Source organism: Setaria viridis, chromosome 4 (assembly GCF_005286985.2).
Source record: "Setaria viridis chromosome 4, Setaria_viridis_v4.0, whole genome shotgun sequence".
NCBI classification, from domain to species: Eukaryota; Viridiplantae; Streptophyta; class Magnoliopsida; order Poales; family Poaceae; genus Setaria; species Setaria viridis.
The window spans coordinates 8,763,728-8,786,667 of NC_048266.2; the positions used below are offsets into that span (position 1 = coordinate 8,763,728).

A 22,940-nucleotide genomic window follows, 5' to 3' on the forward strand; every position below is an offset into this window, starting at 1 on the left:
CATCACAACATTATATACATGCTATTCCCTTTGCCTCACGATATTTGGTCTAGCTTCAAGCTGACTGCTCTTTCTCGATCCTATGATTCGGAATCCCTTTGCAGGTTAACTCTTAACCGTACGTAGCATGGCCAGACATTTTCGGATCCGATCACTCGAGGGGCCCAGAGATATCACTCTCAATCAGAGAGGGGCAAATCCCATCTTGATTGACCATGTCTCATAGCATGCTTCTTGACAAACTCGAAAGCTACCTTTATAACTACCCTGTTACGGCGTAGCATTTGATAGCCCCTAAGTAAGTCGATCCACATCTTGAGTACATGCGACAATCTCAGGTCTAAGGACAAAGCGTATATGTTGTGTAAAGAGAGAACTACTTCTCGTGTTGGGTCAGTCCTAGCACGTGTCTCCACATGTGCCCACATTATTAGTTCAACATCTCCATGTCCATGACTTGTGAAACATAGTCATCAACTAATACATGTGCTAGTCTAACATTCATGTGTGTCCTCACATGAACTCCGACTAGGGACAACTTTAGAATAACCATAAAAGTAAAGAGTTTCACATACAATTCACATAATTGCAAATCAATTCAAGTAGCCTTTAATGGATATTCAAGGAACACAATATAAATCATTGATACAAATGGAATATATCATCATCTCTATGATTGCCTCTAGGGCATACCTCCAACACATGCTCCTTTTCTTTGATGGTTCCAGTTCTGATGTGTCAATCAATATAACATTTCCATCCACCAATGGATTTTATCTCCAGCCGGCGAGAACCTTTAGCCGGGAAGTGAAATGGCAAATCGGCAGAAGTGATATCCAAGCCCGTCAGCATCAAGACGTCGGTTAAGGTTGGGGTCATCGGCCTGTGACTGAACAAGAAGACATTTAGGGCGTCCGACCAGACATATGATGCGGCTATCAACATGCGTTCGTTTCTAGGCATATCTGATAGAGAAAGGGTAATGCATTGACTGACGCGGCGCTCTTGCCAGAAGACCCTTTTGGAATTGGCCACCGTAAGATACCAGTTTTTCCATCCAGATGTGCGGTTGGGCCAAGATCTAAAGACATGATCCCAATCAGCTAGATCCATCGATGCAGACTTAAAAGGGGTTCTATTAGTCTCCAAGTTAATCAGATCTGTCAGATCAGGGTCTCCCATGGGGCCTAAGGCGATGAATCCAAAGGTATCAGCTATGGGGATGGTGATTCTGTCTCTAAGCTCCTAAGAAATGCGAAAATAGCTAAGTAAGGAAAGGAAAATAGAAGCATGGGGAAACGATGAAGGCAAAGAGAAGTACCTCAGGGACGGTGGTAAGAGTGGCCATGGAACTGGTTGCCTGAGGTTTGGAATCTGAAGCGATTAGCAAGTGAATCACCGATGGTCGCTGGAGATCGTTGATGGTCACCGGGAATCGTCGAAGGTCGCCTTTCGCTCGGAGGAAAGATGAAGCAAGGTATGGCGATGCGAGAAGATGAACTGGTGGGGAAGAAGAAGATGACGGCTGTAAATTTATAAACTCACCCGAGAGGGTAAATGTGGTATCTCATCCGCCGCCTATGCGAAACCCGAAGAGCTGTTACCCCCAGACGCTTTTTCAGGCAATCATGACTAAGGGGATTTCGAAAAAGAAAAGATTTTGTTACTTGATGATTGGTAAATATCGGTGTTTTCCCAAGAAAGGTGAAAAATCATGGTTGAGATAATTTTGGAGCAAAAGATATGTTTCACTCCGAAACTAGGGGGCATGTGTTGACACCATTTTTTGACATACATCAAAGATGGCGTCAAAATGAAGCAGAGATGCCAATGCATAGTAGAAAGACAATGGCTAGTGGAATTGGCCGATGGGGTTTAGAGGGCTCAGCCGATGAAGTTATAAGAGATCAACCTATGATGGCAAAAGCCTTACCGATAGAGGAAGACAGAAGCCTAGTGGATGCAAGACGACAGGGGCATAGCCGATGGGGTCATCCAATACGAGCAGAAGGATTCCAACCGATTGGAAATGTTGGAGGTTCAGCCGATGAAGAGCAGGTTTTGGCCGATGGAGGCCAAGTTCGTTTCCGACTCCTGTGCGGGTCATTTTTATTTTATTTAGAGAGTTTGTTTCTTTAGAGATAAATCTTATGTTTTGTCGTAATCAACTAGGACTAGAAGTCTTGATGTTTAGGGTATAAATAGGGGCCCTGCGAGGTCTGGAAGGAGATACAAATCATAATCAATATAAATCTACTATTTTTGCAATTTACTTTCAAGTCGGCGACTTCGCCATTGTTTTCTTTTCTTCACGAGTTCTTCCAAGCTAGTTGGGCTGCATCGCTTCGATCTCCGGCTAGACTGTAAGTTCCGCGTTTACCAAATACTTTCTAGGCTTTAACTTCGGCGCATCGCTATCGTTTTATCTAGATTTATTCACAAGTTATCGATATTTGTTAGATCTGCAAGCTTTATTCATTAAATCTTGTCGTTTTAGCTTTTATCACTATTATCCAGCTTGGAAGACGTTCCGATTGCTTTTTATTTTATTTTCTTGTATCAATCTACTACCACATAGCCGATTATATCTGTTTTTAATGTTGTTCATGTAGTACTGTTTAGGTTGTGCTTTACACTTCCTTTGCATCTACTACGTCCACATCGGCTCATCTAGCCGATTGTTATTTGCTCGTGTCGGCAGTCCTGCCGATACGTCTTGTGTAGCGATTCGAAGCACCAACTGATTTTCTTTTGTATTTGACATTTTACTTGTCCTTATCAATCAGCAGGTCAGATTGACTGACACGCCGCAGATCGATAGGGCTACAACCCGAACAGGAGCGAAGCAAATTCTCCCGGGTTTCGTGTCAGTGCGCGAGGATCGTCTCTTGATTTTTGTGTCGACAGTATGCAAATTTGTTAAGAGGATCATGATAAGGTCCGGTTGTTCCTGCATCAAAGAAATTGTGGATGAAATAAAAGGGAGAGTAGATTAGCACAAAATGGGCAAAATTTCCTCATTTTAATTGCCAGCTTGTGCGATGAGCCACTGTAACAAAATTTGTAAAGAAGAAAATGTAGCACCATCATGATCACGACTGCTTATCCGGTTGATGCTGCATCAAAGAAATCATGGAGGAAATAAATTGGAGCAAATTTAACATTAATAACAATAGAGAAATATTTAGGCATCAGTAGGTCTACAGCAATGACGAAACATATTAGGATCATGTTGTTTACATTCAAGTAAATGTGAACCTTTCAGTTCTTTTGATCCAATAGCCTCTATGATTTCAAATTTCCATCTAGCCTTCCGGTAAAAAGGAGTAGCAAAAGACCTCACCTCACCAGAGTAGTAGAAGGTAATGTAAACTTTCTCATGGAAATAAAATGCATCTACAAGAACAATGCTCTACCAAGGTTAACATGAAAGAAAATCTTTCAAGGTTAATGTAAACACAAAATAAGACTTGCAAGTAGAAAACACGGCATGGCATCTGCAAAATGGCATGCATACAGGTGATATTTTGCCTCCACCGCTGCTGCCCAATGCTGTTGCTGCTGCGCACCAGCTGATGTTATGGGGGAACTAGTTGACTTGCATTTCGTGTCCCAAAATACAAAGCTGTTCAGCTCCAAAATCAAATTAAAGAAATCTATCTAGACTCCGAAATGGTAGATGGGATCTTCATAGTAGCTGCAGACTGGCATATCAAAGGGGTCATCAGTAACCAAATCATGAATGTCCCTAATATGTACCAAACCAGGTGACTCATAATCAAACTTGATATCAAACTCTGCACCGTGAGAAGATCTGGTCTCCAGCTGTAGCTTCTTGCGCTGATTACCACTCCATTCTTCATGATCATCATAACAGCCAAGAATTGTCATATGTTCCAGCACTCGAGCATTCACGACAAAGAACTTGGCAAAGTTCACTTTTGACTCTATCCCCGCATAACATGTTAACACCAACCTTTTGAGGTGGAGATCAAGGCATTCTAATTGACCATAGGGCTGCTCATTTTTGAAATTATGTTGACTGTACAACTGATGAGAAAACTGAAAGGAGAAACGAACATAATTTTCATTGAGCTTCAACATTACCGCTCATAATCAAATATAAACAGCTGGGGATGAAATGAGCAACAGTGCATTAAGAAAAATCTCACCTCCATATATAACTTCCCCACACATGGAAAGCATTTCAAAAGACCAATGACAAGATCAGATTAGAAGAAATGATTAGAGCCAAAGTCTTCACTATGGGCACCATGGTAGACAAGGTAACAGGCATCATTTTCTGAAGCAGGCAAGAAACATGAACTGTAAGAATGAGAGCATATAAACATAATAAAACGTTTTGGACATTTCTGACTGCAGCTACCTGGCAAACCAGAGTCCCAAGTTGAAATGTGGAAATGTAGTGGTCCTCTAGATATCCCAATACGTTTAGTTTGGGAGCTTGAAACACCCGGATTACCATTGGATAACTAAGGGTGTGTTTGGTTGGTTGTATCATTTGATTCATGTATGAAATGATTCAAAATAATAATGATCCTTTTGTTTGATTGGGTGAATTGTACCAGCTCATCCAAGATGAGACCATCCCACTTAATACATTATTCTACTAATTACAGTGAACTATATGATACAAGCAAATTGGTCGAACCACCCCATCCAGGATCATCCATGCATGCATCATGTGGTGCATGTAACCAAACACACCCTAACATTGCGTGGGATCAGCTTTTCTAACAGTGGAACATCCTCAATTACAAGTTCTTCCAGCTGTCCCGGCTGCGTACAGTCACCATTAGACACACCAAGGCTGCGAAGGGTTGGGGACTGAAGCGTCCCCACACAAGTAGAGACTAAATGTGATCCAATTATCAGTCCCAGGAGGCTGATAACACATTTATTCAACAGATAGTTGAAAAAGTACAACTCCCGAAGGAGCGGGCGGGCAAGCCACACCCAAAGCAAGACTAAAGCGATAACAATACAAATCCAAGTTGCAGTCCAGTCAGACTCCGGGCTGCAATCGGAACTAAGCGTCAGCGGAAGCATCCTGCAAAAGGGCCAACACCGCAGGCAGTGTTGGGTGCAGACGCAACCTCCTACTCGAAGTCCTCGGCGACGAAGTCCGGATCCTCCTCTGAAGCAACAACACAAGGGTGAGTACAAAAGTACTCAACAAGTCCAACCCCATCAACGGAGGGGGATACAACAAGAGTATGCATATGATTCAACAAGGATGTGGTTAAGGTCTATTTGCAATAAAGCTAGATTTTTGACATATGCAGGGTTTCACTTTTAAAGAATTTTCATAAAACATTTCCTTAATAAACGATATATCAAATGGGGTTGATCCTACCCAAAGGATCCAAGTTTTATCGCTACCGGACTCCCCGTCCGCCGTAGCGCACGGCACAACTGCCGGACACTTCCAAAATTTCACACACACACACACACACACACACACACACACACACACACACACACACCGTAAATACCAGTCATCTCCCAAAGGCTAATTGTGTGACCCAGCCGTAACTCGTCCAATGCCGTGGACACGGCTACCCGGATAGGTTTTAACTCTGCAGAGGTTGTACACTTTTCCCACAAGTAGGGTACCGTATCACGATCACCTTAGTGACGGTACGGATCCTAACAAAGCCATTACCCACCTTAGCCAACACTGACTAGTCAACACGGAAGCACCCAAGGGGTTAGCAACCCATCCACGGGGCCGAAACCGCGACCTAAGTCACCAAGAGCTTAGTCCTTTTCCAAGGGCTCCCGTTGCTCACCAGCACACCTGAAGCCTAGCAGTTTAGCTAGTGGGGTTTATGCTAAGCCGTTGCCCATACAACGGTCGAGTGGTTGCACGATGATGGAATTAGGCAGGATGACACATCAACTCGGTCCTTAGCCATGACAAGATGGATATCTCCCACTCTGCTCAACCACTAAGGTACGAGCTCAACAATCCGGCATTCCACACAAGAAACGCCCATCCATGTCATCCACCACATCTCTTTACACCCGAAAACCCAACTCCTCGGTTGAACACACTCACACATTTATTTTCCGAATAAACAGATGTAATCATGATTGAATTTGGATAATGAGTTCCTAAGCATTCTAACAGTATTTATCATCTAAACAGAGCAACTCATATTTAGAGATAAATATGGGACGACAAGGAATAATCATAACAATCAAGGGGTGGTTATCCAACCATGTCTTGCGATAAAATAATATGCATTTTATAAAACAGGCCAGTAGGTTGTGTCTGAAAAACTAGGTATTAAATATGCATCAAAGGGTGAGATTGGACTTGCCGTTCTCAAAGCCTTCCGGGAGCTCTTGCTCGCGGTACTGGTCCTCGGGCTCGGGCTCGCAGTCGAACTCCTCCTCGCGCTCCTCCTCGGTTACTCCGCGATCTATGGCACACACAAACGAGCACAAAATAAATAAAAAAGAAAAAGATTTTTACCCGTTGAGCTCCGAACAGGAAATATGAACGGAAAATAGGTAGGAAGGGTATTTTTATGAACTTTGGATATGCCTCGGCGGAAATATATGAGAGGAGGCCGTGGTTAAATTTGGGATTGATTGGAGGAAGTTTGGCGCATGAAATGACGGGTTAAAGGAGTATTAGGGGCTTTAAAATGAGGTTTAGGACCGAACCGCGAGAGCAGGGGCCTATCTGTAATTGTTTCTGGAATGGTGGGAGGACTTGCTCGCGAATAAGGAAAACTGGTGGGTCAGATCGTGAGGAGAGGGATTTATCCCTTTCTTCTTCCTAGAGACAACAGGAGGTGGAGGAAGGGATGGCCGGTGGTGGGCCGGCCGGCCGGGCTTGCCGGCGGCGAGGCCGAGCGGCAGGGGAGGAAGATGAGGGTGTGGGGGGGGCCATTTTGGCCCTCACCTTGGCCGGTCGCGGGTGGGAAGGAAGGGGCACCGGCGGCGTTCTGGTGGCGGTGGTGGAGGTAGGCAAGGTGCTCGTGGTGATGGTGTGGAGGTGCAGGGCTCGGCTCCCCTCTTTTATAGGCGGCGCACGGGCGAGCGGAGGCCGAGGCAATGATGGCGGCCGAACCTTTGGCCGGTGGCGTGCCGGGGTGGTGAAGCTCGTGGACGGCGTGGCGGCGTGGTCGACGAGGGCACAGGAGCGGCGACCGGCGACACGACGCTACGCACCCGGCCAAGCACTAGACGCCAAGGCGCGAGCGGGCGCGGCGGCGGGCGCGGGCGGGGCGGGGCGGCGGGCGCGGGATGGCGCGGCGCGACGCGCGGGCGGACGCGGCGGGCGCGGGCAGGGCGGCGCGGCAGACGCAGCGTGGCACGGCGCGGGCGCGGGCGCGCGGCCCAGCACGCGTGCGCGCCCAGAGCGCCTCGGCGCGCGTGCCAGGCAGGGGGGGCGCCAGGCACCAGAGAAAAAAGGGGGCGGCAGGGAAAAGAAAGGGGAGAGAGAAGGAGGAGGAAGAAAGAGAAGGAAGAAAGAGAAGGAAAAGGAAAAGGAAAAGAAAAAGGGGGGAAAATAAAGAAGGAAAGAGAAGGGAGAAAAGGGAGGGGAAAAGATGGCGGGGATTGCGGGATTTGACGGCACGCGTGATGGACTTGACGGGCACGCGGAGAAAAATACGGGGATGGAAAAAGAGGGTCGACGACGTCGGGACCGGAACGGCGAATCCGACGGAAAGGAGGAGATTTGACGGGGCTCAGTGGTCGGAAAATTTTTGGAATGCATTTTTAACGAGTGATTTAATTTGGTAGATTTTTACGGGCATTACAGGGACGTTATCCGGAGATGATGATAGCCAACATTACAACATAGGAGCAAGCTCTCCAAGACAGGGCATCTGGATAGCATTCCATGGAGGGAGCTCTTGGAGATTCCAACACGCTTGAGAGTGAGCTGTTTTAGGTGAGGGAAGATCAGAGTGCCGGCGTTCTCCATGGGGAACTGAAGCATGCGGTAGCTCGAGAATATGCAGAGGCTGCAGAGGGTGGATGAGAAGCGGAACGTGGATAGCGGTAGCGAAAGATCCCCGGCATCGGATTTGGATATATCAGGTCCGAAGGCATGGTAGAACAGCTCGAGCTCATGGAGGTTGTCGAGGACGGGCAAACTGAGCCAGCCGTCAGCGGTGACAGCGAGGAGGCGGCGGGACTACCCGATGTCATCGTGCTCGTACCAGTGGAGGGAGAAGCGGCGCGTGCGGCCCTGGTGAGCGGAGAGGATACGAGAGGCCAGCCTCACCAGCTCCTCCTCCTCATCGTTTTTAACGAGCTCAACCTTGAGGTTGAGGGGGGCCGAGCGCCATAGGGGCCGTCACCGGCAGGAGCTGGCTTGGGTGCGGGCGCCTTCTTCAAGTGGGAGGAGGGTGATGATGTCACCGAGGACGCCGTCGGGGAGGAGGCTGATGAAGTCATGGTCCTCGTCGTCTTCGATCCCCGCTGCTTGGAGCTTCCGTCTCTTCGCCCCGGTAACCACCTCCATGGAGGGATCGTCTCACCTAGAGATTAAGGCCTAGGATTGGTAAACAGAGGTGCAATTAGGAGGATTCCAAGCAATATTCCATCAATTCTATGTCTATCAATTGATCTCTAGAACTTGGATTGGAAGTACAAGAAAACATCGAGGCAAGGCAAACCTAAATAGGGTATCGCCTGCGTGCTGCCTATCAGTGTCAGATGACCCTCGGCTTCCCATCGAACACGCAGGTGTACAGGTCCGATACCAAACTGAACCATTATGTAATGCCGCTATCGTATTTTCATATGATGCTGGGGTGTATTAAGGAATCACTACACCCCTGCATTCCAACCATTATGTGCCGTCATCATACTTTCGTATGATGCCAGGGGTATATTAATGATCATTATACCCCTACATTTTGTGCTGGAAGTGAGTATAAATAACCAATAGTTACTTAGCCACCTAAAAATGACTCAAAATTTTCCTAGCGCTTCTCGTACTAAGTTCATCCTTAACGAACTTACGAATTTTTCAAACTAATTTCTTGCAAGTTTTATTTAGAAAAAGGTGTTTAGGGTCTGTTGTTCTCTTCGATATGTTTTATAGCTCTCATACCAGCTGTGCCGGAACCACCTAAATTAACCTGGCTAAAGTGCACTTAAGTCGCCTAACACGCGATCATGCACCTTAAATAAGTCAACTTAGTTGTCCGTCGGATTTTCTCCGATAAACCACATATACAGGATCGAGAAGCATTGCTCACACGAAGGTGAATGGTTACAGAGATTAAAATATTCCCATCACATTAACATAATTCAACAACTTATTACATCAGAGTTTTTCAAAATTCAGATAGGGTTTGCACGGTTTCAAACAACGAAGAAGTAAAACATGCGGAAGGTAAACGTCGATACACGATATCATGACGAAGCTGATCATGACATCAATGACCCCTGTCCTCACCGTTTGAGAAGGGATCCCACTCAACCATCCAACCCAGAGGAAGCTGGGTCGGCCAAGTCACACTTTCAACAAGAGCACTAACATCCAAGTTGCCTGAAAGTAAAGCCACAAGCAAGGCTGAGTATACTAATACTCAACAAGACTTACTCGTCGGGTGGTAGCTACTCCACCGACATCTAGACATGCAAGCCTTTTTGGCTGAGGGGTTTGATTTGCCAAAAGTAGTTAAAGTACATTCTTACTTTCAAGTTTTAGCATTAGGTTCTAGTCGACTAACCATTCTAGGTGAGCGCCTATTCTAAGCAAGCATGTTGAGCAAACAATTATTCCAAGCATCATCATTAACATAATCATTCTCTGTTCCACTTGTTACTCAGTGCAACAATGAGAGGCAGACGATTCAAATCGAGTTTTTAAACCATGCATGGCGAACCTAATCCCACGACATCCGCTCACCACACCGAGTCGCTTCACTTGTCAGCCGTCCCCATCAATCCCCAGGCACATGGCTAGGGCCCACTTCCCTTCGATACAAAGCCCCATGGTCTCGGAACGTCGTCGTACCGTGACTGCACTTGTACCCACATGATGCATTCAGGGGAACTCCGTTCCAGAGAGAGCGGGGAGTATGCCCACGTCCCGGTTCAATCAGATACTAGGCTTCCCTATCCCATACTAGGTATGAGATTAGTACTTTCAAACACTTGACTGCCCGTCAATCCTTATGGTTGCAACATAAGTAAACAAGCAACTCCTATAACTCGCGAGTAACAGGAAATCACTCTACTTTTACCGAGTCCTATTTACATAGCAACTACTCGGCCTATCATGCTAGTATTCAACCATAGGCACCTGAGATCATGCAACTAAGGTTTCAAGCAACTCATATGAACTTAAATGCACAAACACAAGCAACATAGATATTGCATGAATTTAGAAAACTAGGTTATGCTCTGGAGCTTGCCTTCCTGAACTATGTTAGTGAGAGAGTTGCTAGTAGCTTCTGGGATCTCTTTCTCGGCCTCGACGTGGTGCAGCTCTACAGATCCTTCTTCCTCGGTAGGCGTCAACTCGTACGTTCCGTCTGCGAGATTCGCTTCTACACAAGATGCATATGCAATAGTTCAATTTTCCATTCTTTCACATGCAAGATGCCAAACATGAATTATTGCTGAGGTGTAAATAGCATTTCGACCACATTCACCTAAACAAGGTTCTAAACTTTCATTATCTTCATGAAGGTATGTTGTGTATAAAACTCGGGGTTGACTTTGATGGTGATTGCGTACACATATATTAGGTTTGTTATTACTAACTGCCAAAGAGAAAAGGTACCATCCTTAGGTTGATCAAGCTTAGATTGGAAAGTTATCCTATTTCTGAATGTTTTTTTGTACCTCTTCCGATATTCCCATATTACCCTTACTATTACTTAATTTGTTTTCATTCATTTCTCATGGGTTTAACTTTCAGAAATGTTTATGGTAGCTTCTAATAAGATATGGTTCTGAAATTTTTACAAAGGCTTCCTAATCACATTAGTGAGCTCCTGTAAAGTTTTGGAACGCATTGGACTTCTATAAAATAGTTAAAATTAAAACAGCACCCTATAGCAGATTATAGGGATCTATTTTTAACTCAATTTCTAGTAGGATTTTGGCTCTGATAAACTTACAGGGGGTTACACTAGTGTGCCAGAGGCTTCTATGATTTTTCCATAATTTTTGGTGAAGGACATCTATTTCCATAATTATCTCCTATTTATCTTTCCATAAAAAGAAAAGCATAATTCATAAAGTTTCATTCAGTGTTTCATATGTTTCCTAAGAACTACATTTCATCACTGAGCTACTCCATGTGGTTTCAAATTTTTCTCTGGCAGATTCCACTACTTATGCAAAAAGAAAGATTTTTCACTGGATTTCAAGGATAAAACTAAACAGTGACATAAACATCTATACTAGGATCCAAAGTATTTTCTAAGCACAAGTTCACTGAAACAAAGCTAACAAAAGTGGTTTTGCTATTTTACCATTTTTCTGTGATTTATTATGCAATTAATGGTTTAAACAAGAAATAATAACTTAGAGAATTATTTGTAATAGTAACATGGCCAACATCATTTTTCTGTGAAACTACACACCTCAAGGATTCTAACAAAGTCAGTTTTGTATTTTTATCAATTTTCTACATTTACTTATGCCTTTTCAAGATTTCAGCCAAAATAAATCATTTAAACCGGAAAAGGTTAAACGTTTTTGCGTTTAACACCCTCGATGTTTTAAACCATCACGAATCAGTCCTACATTTTAGCGCTAAGGCCCCAGGAAAGAACTTAAACATCGCAATGTGGTCCTAAGGGGGTCCGGCGGCTCTCCAGCGAAATCGCCGATGACCAGCGGCGTGCTAGGGGAGGGAAAGGGCACGGGAGTGATGTGCAGCTCACCAGGAGGGTTTGCGCTATGTGCAGCTCACCGGGAGGGTTTGCGCTATGGGGGTTGGTGGCGGAGGATGGCCGGTGGCAACGGTTCGCAGTGGGAGTGAAACGGCAGCGGTGGACCTTCGGTTCCGGCTCCAGTGGTGGTTCCGGCAGTTGAGCGGTGGCACGGGAAGCTTGAGCGGGGTGTGCGTGGCGCACTTGAAAGCTTAGGAGGCGATGGAGGAGGCTGGAAGGGGCTTCTCCGCGGTAAGGTGAAGTGGCGGAGCTGACCAGAGGAAGGCGGTGAGGTGCGGAGTGCGCCGTCGAGCAGGTTATGGCTTTTATAGCCGCGGGGGTGCGAGTGTGGGGTGAGACGAGGCTTATGGGCACGCAGGATGTGACCGGCGGGGACCGGGGATGAAAAACCGAGCGGCACCATTGGCCGGCGGCACTCACTGGCGGAAGGAGATGTGGAGCTCCGGGGTGATCTTGCGGCAATTGGGCACGGGCGATTGTGAGCGTGAAGAAGCGGCTTTGCAGGGCGGACCAATTGGCAAAGCGGGGCGTCGCTGGGTCGCTGTCATGGCCAGGGTTGGGCGGAGGGCGCTCGGCCAGTGGGCGGCGTTGCCGTGGTGGAGGAAGGGGCTCGCGGGATAGGGCGGAGAGGATTGCTTGTCAGGAAGGAGGATAGGGTCGAGCGTTCAATGGGCAAAGCAGCGCTTCAATGGGTAGCTTTCATGCCGGCGATAGGCGAGCGGCGACGCTCCGATGGAGGCGGGACATGCGGTGGTGGCGCTCTAGAGTGACACGTCAGGCGTGTTCTGGGCGGAGGCGTTCGCTAGGCAGGGAAAGGGCCGAAGTTTGGGGCTGTTTTAGTTGAAAATTTTAAACTACACTTCAATTTTTCCCTTTCTAAGATCTGTTGTCCTCAAGTCAGAGTTCAAAAGTTACAAAAGGTTTGAATGCAAGATCTAGCTAGACACTAATTTACATGGTTCAAAGTTTGCTAGAACGCATGGTTTCAAACTTAGGCGAAATTCAGCAGTTTGGCTATTTTCGGGGTTTTGGCTTATTTGAGCTTACATCATGAAGGGTTTATGATTTGAATTTGGTCAAAGTGTAATTGAAAAGGTTGTTGTATGAACTGAGGACTCCAACTTCTATAAAGGATTTTTCTCAAGTTTTGTGATTAAATTGCATGCCAAGATGCACATTTTGTATTGTTTCTCAGACTTAGCCGGTTTTGCAAGATTGGGCTGATTGACCATTTTAGCCAACTTTGACCTTATTTTTGAAGGGTTTTTGTTGAGATTTAGCCCTGGGTCAAATAAGTGAAATTGTAAAAGACTTGTAGTACTCAAACTTCTATAAAGGGTTTGACTTATGCTCAAATATAAATTTGTGAGAAACAAGGCTTCCAAGTTGAGGGTTTTTACTGTTTTCAGCACTTAGAGTTTTAAGGTGAGTTGAAAAGCTACTGATATTGAACTAAGCTCAAATAAGGAAAGTTGTTTGTTTTGAAAAGTTTTACAACTCTTATATTAACAAAAATTCAAGTTCCTATGTAAAATTTCAAGTTTTAAATTGACCCCAAATTGAGCTTTTAAGGGCAAATTTGACCTTTCACTTGCTAGATTAGTGTCGAAACCTCCTATTAAAGATTAACCAAGTTTAGTTTAACTAGAGCTGTTACAGCCTACCCCCTTAAAAGGAATCTCGCCCCGAGATTCGAGTGGAGAAGGACTAGTGTGGTTTGTGCAACGTACCTCCCTGATCGAAAAGAAAACCTCAAAGTTAGCGTTGAGATAATCTTCAGTTTCCCATGTTGCTTCTTCTTCCGTATGATTACTTCACTGAATTTTAAACATTCTCACCACTTGTCTATGAGTGTGTCTTTCCTTTCGGTCGAGAATTTTGACAGGATACTCCACATAAGATAAATTAGGTTTGACTTCCACATCCTCTTGGGCAAGAATCCCTGTCAGCACTCGTACACACTTCTTGAGCTGCGAGACATGGAAGATGTCATGTATCGCTGAAAGCTTCTCAGGGAGTTTAATCCGATAAGCTACGGGTCCACAAATCTCCACAATCTCATATGGACCAACGTAGCGTGGAGCCAGCTTTTCTTTTATTCCGAAGCGTTGTACGCCCTTAGTTGGTGATACTTGGAGGTATACATGATCGTCAATTTCAAATTGTATCAGCCTCCTCCTTCTATCGGAATAACTCTTCTGTCTAGATTGAGCGGCTTTAAGGTTTTCTCTGATTACTCTCACCTTCTCTTCCACATCAGTCACCAAGTCGGGTCCATAGACCATTCTTTCTCCATCCTGGGACCAACTTAGTGGAGTTCAACACCTACGACCATACAATGCCTCGAAAGGTGCCATCTTCAAGCTAGCTTGGTAGCTATTGTTGTAAGAAAACTCTGCTAATGGCAAACATTTGTCCCAGTTCTTGTCGTAGTGAATGACACAAGCGCGCATCATATCTTCTAATATCTGGTTAACCCTCTCAGTTTGCCCATCTGTCTGAGGGTGGTACGTTGAACTAAGGATTAGCTTGGTGCCAAGTGCAGCGTGCAGCTGCTCCCAAAAACGTGCTACAAACTAGGCGCCTCGATCGGAGATGATCGTCTTGGGCACTCCATGTAAAGAAACGATACGGTCTAGGTACAGCTCCGCATATCTCTGAGTGGAGTAGGTCGTTCTTACTGGGAGAAAGTGGGCCGTCTTAGTGAGTCTATCCACTATGACCCATATGGAATCGTGCCTCTAGGAGGTGTTGGGTAACCCAACGATGAAGTCCATTCTGATATCTTCATATTTCCATGAGGGTATGGGTAGCGGTTGAAGTGTACCAGCTACCTTCAAGTGGCTTTCTTTCACTCTCTAACATGTATCACATTCCGACACATACTTAGCAATCTTTGGCTTCATCCCAGACCACCAGAAATTTTGTTGGAGGTCGTGGTACATTTTGGTGCTGCCAGGGTAAATAGAGAATTTAGAAAGGTGTGCTTCATCCAAAATTTGCTTTCGGAGCTCGGGATTGGTATTGATTCTAGTTTTTGAACCTCTTCCTCTCCAAATTAGCCAAAACTCAAATAAGCAAAGTTGTTTATTTTGAAAAGTTTTACAACTCTTATATCGACAAAAATTCAAGTTCCTATATAAAAATTTCAATTTTTAAATTGACCCCAAATTGAGCTTTTAAGGGCAAATTTGACCTTTCACTTGCTAGATTAGTGTCTAAGCCTCCTATTCAAGATTAACCAAGTTTAGTTTAACTAGAGCTGTTACACTTCATCCCAAATTACTATTTGTTTTGGCTTTTCTAGATACATCCATTTTGCTATGTATCTAGCATAATTCATCCCAAATTACTATTTGTTTTGGCTTTTCTAGATACATCCATTTTGCTATGTATCTAGCATAAGTATATATCTAGGTGCATATCAAAAGGTGTGTATCTAGAAAAGCCAAAACGAATAGTAATTTGGGACGGAGGGAGTACATGACAAACATTCATTCTTGCTACATGACAAACATCTAAAAACATACAAGAATATAAGTATAGCATCAGGGCATTTCAATGGGAAGACATTGCACTTAAGGCTTTTAAGATATAATTAAAAGTTGTGCCTCGTAGACACACCTTTGGCAGCAGCAAAAAATTCTAACGTAAAAAAAAATCTAATTAAAAGTTAATCCAGTGTCTCAGGAATGCGAGGGGATAATAGTTGCGTTCTCTACTTGGATATACTCCCTCTGTTCGAGATTATAAGTTATTTTCAAAAATTACGTATCTATATATATAATATATTTAAATGTATAATAAAAGATATGTAACAATCTATAATTTAAAACAAAGAGAGTACGTTTATGGTACCAAGTACGTCCTGACTCCTACCACTCATAGTTATGCTCCGCGCACAGACTTAGACCTACATACTACACGCCTAGCAAAAAAATCACTTCAAAGAATCACTAGCAATCTTTTTCAAACTTTACCAACCATATACGACAGTCGTGCTACTTTTTCACTAGCAATCTTTTTCACATGCACTTTGGACACTTCTATGGCTTTCAAACTAAGTGATATGCATCAAGCATGTCCATCCACATCTTTTTTGGGGTAATTGTTACTCCTTCTGGTCATGGATTTGTGTCATTTTGGATATCAATAAGGTCAATATAACTTTGAATGCTATTCTTGTTATAATATATTTGCAAAATATAGACAAATATTACGAAATAATTTTCAAGATGAGTATACTCATACCATTTTTAAATATCCAAAACCAGATCTAATCAAAAGTTAGAAAAGTCGACATACACGCAACTCAAACCGGCACATTTTTTTGTTGAGTATGGTTTTTAATCCTATTTCAATCGCCACTTAGGATAAAAATTCTAACCACTATTTTTTCACAACATATATTTATCAGAATTAAAATATTACTTATTTATTGAAAACAAAATTTACTCATAGACCAAAAAAACATCTCTCTTTAGGATTCATGCAGTCAAACTTTTTATATTGACCATCAATATATAAATAAATATACAAATTCAATAAAATGAGATAGACGTACTAGGTTCACTGGTAAATGTAGTTTCGAAATATTTTATTATTTTTATTTGAAATACAAATACTGCATTTTTAAAAAAAATAGGCTTCTACCATGCTAATATCTAAATAAAATATATTTTTAATTAGTGGGAGTAGACTTCCTCTCTCCCATGAAAATATAATTCTATTTTTTTTCAACAGATTAGTGGTAACATGAAAAGATTTTTATGCTCCTATTTGTTGACCATGCAAATTAAATCCGATTAGTTAATTTGTAAGGTAATTATGATCCAATTTCTAGGACACTTTTTTGTAAGATTCTTTTTCAAATTTTAGGATTTTATTTTTATTGAGATGGAGTTGGAGGAAGTTAAGATGTGGTGTGGACGTGTGGTACATGGAGCAAATAAAAGACAATAAAATCCTTATTCGATTGCCGTATGATACGCCGCCGGCCCATCGCAGATCCAGCCGAGCTACGCCAACGACCATCGACCAAGCTGGCTACTCCACTCGCCAGTAGCCAAGCTGCCGCAGCCCAAAATCCACCCGGAAGCTTGACCACCGGCGGTTGCTCGCCCCCTCGCTTCCTCCGCGCACCCGCCCGCCGGGGCCATACTCCTCCCCCGCCTCTTCCGGCTCCGCCCTCACGCTCATCTACACCCACATGGCTCTCCACGCGGCGGCGCCGCCCTGCGCTGCGGGCCGCGGCCTCCCGTCGTCCTCGTCGCCCCCTCGCGCCGGTGGCAGGCCCTCCCTCTCCGCCGCCGCGAGGCCCCGCAGCGTCTCCTTTGCCGCGCTGCTCCGGACGCGCACAGGTACTGGGTGCGGCGTGCGTGTGCTTGGTACGCGCGCTGTTAAGAGCGTGCTCCATTTGCATATGCTGTTCAGCTTACGGTTAGTTGGTAGTACCACTACTTTTAATTGGGGGTTACTCTTTAAGAGTCGACGTTATTTTGTACTAGCAGACTAGCAGCAACGTTAAGAGACGGGCTTCTGGAACTTGGAGGTGGTATACGAGATAGGTGGTGTGACCGAGCACATGATTTCCGTGCAAATGGTACTTTAAACTGGAGGCATTAGCATGGTTTGATTTGGGATGGTGTTTTGTGTTATGTAAAGTTGGTTCCTCTACCAGTTCTAAATGTCCAATGCGCAGTGCTCAGAGTTTTGGCGTGATTGAGCATCACCCGTGCAAAATTTCTGCACTCATACTGGTATGGCAATTGGCAATTTGCCTGGTTTTGAATGTTGAAGTCAGTCTGACCCATGCGCATCTACATGAAACATGAATCAGCAATGTAGCAATTCAATGCTCAAAGCAGGCTATGCTAAGTTGTTAACCAATGCAGCATCCCTTTTCCTTGATACAATGGTGTCACTTGTAGTGATTGGTTGGCAATTTATGTGCTAACTAATTCTTTTTGCCACAGTTATCGTTCCTGAAACATACAGCAGCAATGCAGCATAGCACTAGTATCTCGATCGCCTGATCAGCCTTTGGTGATTCTTTAGATTTTATTTTTACTGAATTGGATTTTACTCTAACTCTTAGTCTCTCACGTGCATTGGTAGCCATCTTGTGGATTATTATGGATCAGTCCACAGTGGCTCACTTTGCAGTAGGATGGTTTTGGATAAATAAAAAGATGTTTTGTCAATTTAGAGATGATACTGTCAAATTCAAAGAATCTGATTTGATTCCTGTTTGATTCACGTAGTTCAAACAAAGGCAGTCTTAAGCAGTGATGGTGCCCCTGGAATGAGCAATTCTCCCCATGTAGTGTGCTTTGGTGAATTGCTAATTGACTTCGTTCCAACTGTCAATGGAGTGTCATTGGCAGAAGCACCAGCCTTCAAGAAGGCTCCAGGGGGTGCACCTGCCAATGTTGCAGTTGGAATAGCTCGTCTTGGTGGGTCATCAGCTTTCATTGGAAAGGTAACATATTTGCATCTGTCCTGTTTATCCAGAGTTCCAGATGTAACAGAACGGCAGGGGTTACAAGCATGTGCAAATACACTTTTCTGTTTTAAACCTGGGGAAGGATGATACTCAGGGTTTATGTGGTATAGGTTTATATTAGTTTACATCTCGTATATACTTACAATCAAGTAGTGCTTCATTGCGCTATGCGTTCATTTATATTCCTGATAACGGTTTGCTGCATATCCTTTTCATTTTCAAAATAGACGATAGTTTTGTTTATCATCATTGTTTATTTTTATCTTCCCTGGTTTCTACTCATATATCTTACACTTGTAGATTGGTGATGATGAATTTGGCTATATGCTAGCTGATATATTGAAGCAGAATAATGTAAACACTCAAGGATTACTTTTTGATGCTCATGCTAGAACAGCTTTGGCTTTTGTGACACTACGAAGTGATGGTGAACGTGAATTTATGTTCTATCGTAATCCGAGTGCTGATATGCTACTTGAAGAAAAAGAACTCGAACTTGATCTAATAAGGAAGGTATAGAAAGACACTCTATTGCCATTTCGGTTGTTTTGTTCACCACCATTAATATTTCTGTAATCCGAAAAACTGAGTATCCTAATCATGTTATTTGTGCTAGGCAAAAATATTCCATCATGGCTCGATAAGTCTTATAACTGAGCCTTGTAAAACTGCGCACCTTGCAGCTGCCAAAGCAGCTAGAGATGCTGGAGTACTTGTTTCATATGATCCGAATTTAAGGCTTCCATTGTGGTCATCAGCTGAGGATGCTAGAGATGGTATCTTGAGCATATGGGAAACAGCTGATGTTATCAAGATAAGTGAAGAGGAGGTTTCTTTTCTGACGAACGGGGAGGATCCATATGATGATGCTGTTGTAAAGAAACTTATTCACCCCAACCTGAAGTTGCTTCTTGTCACTGAAGGTCCAGAGGGATGTAGGTATTATTCTAAGGTATTATATACACCTCTGATTTAGAGACTGCTATCATTATTCCTTGCCGTGACATGTCATTTCCTCCTTTTCCCTCCATGAGCATAAGTATAGTCCGTCATCCAATAGAAGTCACATGGCATTTGATATAATCTTAATAAAAATATTCTTTCTTGCATTCACTTGGTATCGATATCTTATGTAAGTAGGGTGGAAAAAATCATTTACACTACTTTTTGTAAATAACAGGAATTTAGTGGGAGAGTTGGTGGGCTGAAGGTAACTGCTGTTGATACAACTGGTGCTGGAGATGCTTTCGTTGCTGGAATGCTATCTCAATTAGCCACAGATTTTTCACTGCTCCAGGTATGCCCATAACCTACATATTACAGAATGTGGCCCAGCATTTGGTTCATTTTCTTTGCTCAGGAAGTAGGTCAAACTCTTTTGTAGGTGGTCCTGCAGTTTGCTGCAGTGCATTCCTGCTCTCTTTTATTACAGACGGGTGCATGAAATAATTTTAAAATGAGCTACAGTAACTAAAGCCACATATGTTTGGCACATTTACTTAACAGAGTAAAAAAATGTTCAGTTTGGTTATCTATAGAGACATGCACAATCCGCTGAAAGCTGAGCATTGAAGAGATTTTGGCATGCACATGTCAAACTAAGCTTTCCATATCCTGAATTTTGATATCACCCAAACTCCAGATGCTATGAATTTGAAAGCTATAGCAAATTAATGAATATTTTTTTAGTATACTAACTTTATATGAAGCTTCGACTTCAAAGTTTAAGAATAGGGTCGCATGAACCTCATGATGAAAAAGAATTTTATCACATTATAATAAAGAACAGCGTGATGTATCAGATATTCAGATGATACATAGGCTGGGTCCTCGTTCATCTAAAAAAAAACCACAAAAACCGTCTATGGTTTGTGACTTTGTGTACTGAAATTAAATTTGCATTCGCCATTTTGCTTTTCTTGTTCAATTGTTTAGCTGTGGTTTGAGGGACTTTGAATGGCGTAATAGCAAGATTATTAACAGCACATGCATAAATGTTGCTACTGGTGGTTACATTCTCTTAAAATTTCCCGCCATCAGAGACATGTTCTTTAGTCACATGGTGCTCACTGATTTAGGGATTCGCCATAGGCTATTCCACGAATATATAAAGTCTCAGAACTCTATACTGAGATACTACTAAGCAGTTAGCTGTTGTCTGGGAAAATCTTCAGCTGGCGCCTCACACCTACACAAACAAGTGAATTATGCTGTTCGTTCTTGTTTGCACATCCTTGTTCTTCAGTCTAGCCTGTTATCTCTTGTTGTGCACACAAGTTGAGCTATACAGCCGTGCTTAAGATCAACTCATATTATCCTTTTGTGGCTTAAACAGGACGAAGGCCGATTGCGAGAAGCACTGAAGTTCGCAAACGTCTGTGGAGCTCTCACGGTAACAGAGAGAGGCGCGATTCCAGCACTGCCCACCCGACAGCAAGTGCTCGACGCCCTGACCAGCGTTGTTGCTTGAACGAGCAGCGCGTCCCTACTTACTTGCTGCGTATGCTAATGTGAATCAGCGGAGCACCACGTCAGATTAGGTGCCATTCCGTTTGCCTAATAATTGGGATCTTGCATCTTGGCGGTGTGTACCCCAAGCCAAATAATCGGGTGCAAGAGGCTGTTTCTTGTCCGTTCTTGAAGTGTGTAGCTGGATTCCGAGGCATGTGTGGTGGGCATGTGTCTGAATACCTGTACAGCAGTTATGTGCTGATGTCGTATGGTGCTGAAAACTCAATACTAGCTAATAACATCATCAGTACATCACGAAGAAGTTTGCCACGGGAAGAATGGGCTATCCCGGTTGTTCCTGCTCTGACAGTTCCTCCGAGTGTACAAGCTTACAACAGGCATGCGCATGTGTTCCATTTGGGCTTGGGCCAATTTTGGTTACCAGACCATACTAGCCTGTTCGAACTCCCAGCACAACACCACTATGGGAACAGTCCAAATCTCGCAAATGGTTGTTCCAGAAATTAGACTCCTTTCTTTCTATACATCTTGTCTGTCTGTACCAACAGGCCACAGGTGCATGTTAAAGGGGAGCAATCGAGGGAGAGAAAGAAAGAAAGAAAAAACAAGAAATGCCCAGCTTGCAGGCACCATTCCTGAACTTGAGTGACCCCAATCCACTCCGAAGAATGTTGGCCAGAATCCCGCGATCCTGTCCACCTAGGCGACGACTGCTACTGCTAGCCATCCTCCACCCCCTACGCCTAGTAGTAGGTCAAAGCTTTTGAGATCAACCACCCATCGTCAGTCCATGCCATAAACTTTCTAGTACTAACAACTGCTCTTCACTGTGTTTGGTACCCATGTTTCACGTGTTGCTCATCTTGACCTAACAACCAAAAGGATGCAAGTACATGTGTTCCTGCCAATAATTCTTCACCGGGCTGAACTCACGATGGCGCCGTTGCCGAGTCCCAACGGGCACTGATACTGCAGCGTGTTTCAGCAAACTCCCACGCTGGAATCATGGCTCACGAGTAGCAGGCCGCCGGTCGCAAGTGAAAAGTTTGGTGCGTGCGTGTGGACACCACCGAGAGAGGCGAGAGGATAATGAGGACGGAGCAGCCGATGCCGCCCCGAGTCCCCAGGGATCACGCATGATCTTCGTCCGACATGGAGATCCCGGTTCTCGCAGGCACCGCACAACTCCAACGCGAGGACGGCAGGAGGCTGCTCGGCCCCGTTCCAACAGCGCGATCTCACCGCGGATCCTGCGATTTTTTGTGCGCGGGGCCTGGCGCGGTCGATGATCCACGCAGACGCAAGGCCTGAAGGCCGGGAAGGGGAGGGCCGACCTCCGGCGCACGCGGTTCCACAAGTGCGTGCAGCTGCCAAGCAGACCAACCAGCTCGGTTCATGAGTAAACAATCTTATCTGCGCCGTGGTCCTGATGAGAAGAGAGCTTTGATCTGCGTTTCTTGGTGCACGCCATTGTTCCAAGCAAACAGAGCTAAAATCCCTGATTGGTGAGTGGTGTCCGAGGTCTGACCGGTCAAATTTATCCGCGTAGCATCAAGGTCAAACCGGTCAAATCCATGATGTGCTAGCTTAGGGGTGAGGACTGAGGGAACGAGGACACCAGGAGCACATGCCTGTGTTCGTGGGGAGGCATAAACAGCTCGCGATTCAGCAGATCGACGCGAGAGGATAGCATAGCAGTGCAACAAAAGGGAGCCTAGTCGGCATCCCCCACGTGTGCACGTACACCAAAGTGGGGGAAAGTGCACATGCATATGAGATTCTTGTAAGGGCTGAAGGCATTAACCTCTGCTTGCAAGCAGATTTGAGATGTTGCAGTCTCCGAATTTGAGCAAGTAATGGTCAAAGTATCGAAAATGTACGGATATCCAAAACAAGAAGCCAAAGATAATTTGTGCTGACGCTATTATGCTAGCGGCCTAACGCTTTTTAGGTCGGATCCGTTCACACAATTTCCATGTGGCACGGCCAAATAAGCAACCAAGGAAATATTACTATCCAAACTTTAAAAAGCAAATGTTCCTTGCACGCGTCTTCTA

At 44.4% G+C, this 22,940-nt stretch overlaps 1 protein-coding gene and 1 pseudogene across 1 annotated transcript; one reads left to right on the top strand and one right to left on the bottom strand.

The window, feature by feature from the left end:
- Window positions 1-3,660: 3,660 nt before the first annotated feature.
- LOC140222554 (uncharacterized) lies at window positions 3,661-8,509 on the bottom strand (annotated as a pseudogene).
- Window positions 8,510-16,902: 8,393 nt separating this feature from the next.
- On the top strand, window positions 16,903-21,192 carry LOC117853823 (probable fructokinase-6, chloroplastic). The gene is made up of 6 exons (XM_034736107.2): window positions 16,903-17,266; window positions 18,170-18,387; window positions 18,712-18,924; window positions 19,028-19,363; window positions 19,592-19,708; window positions 20,747-21,192. The coding sequence occupies exons 1-6, from the start codon at window positions 17,116-17,118 to the stop codon at window positions 20,879-20,881; spliced, it is 1,170 nt and encodes a 389-aa protein (XP_034591998.1). The 5' UTR covers window positions 16,903-17,115; the 3' UTR covers window positions 20,882-21,192.
- Window positions 21,193-22,940: the final 1,748 nt, after the last annotated feature.

Coding starts and splice junctions, on each gene's coding strand:
- LOC117853823 (XM_034736107.2), top strand. CDS start 17,116: ATGGCTCTCCACGCGGCGGCGCCGCCCTGCGCTGCGGGCCGCGGCCTC. Junction 17,267..18,169: donor GCTGCTCCGGACGCGCACAG/GTACTGGGTGCG, acceptor TGATTCACGTAG/TTCAAACAAAGGCAGTCTTA. Junction 18,925..19,027: donor AACTTGATCTAATAAGGAAG/GTATAGAAAGAC, acceptor TATTTGTGCTAG/GCAAAAATATTCCATCATGG.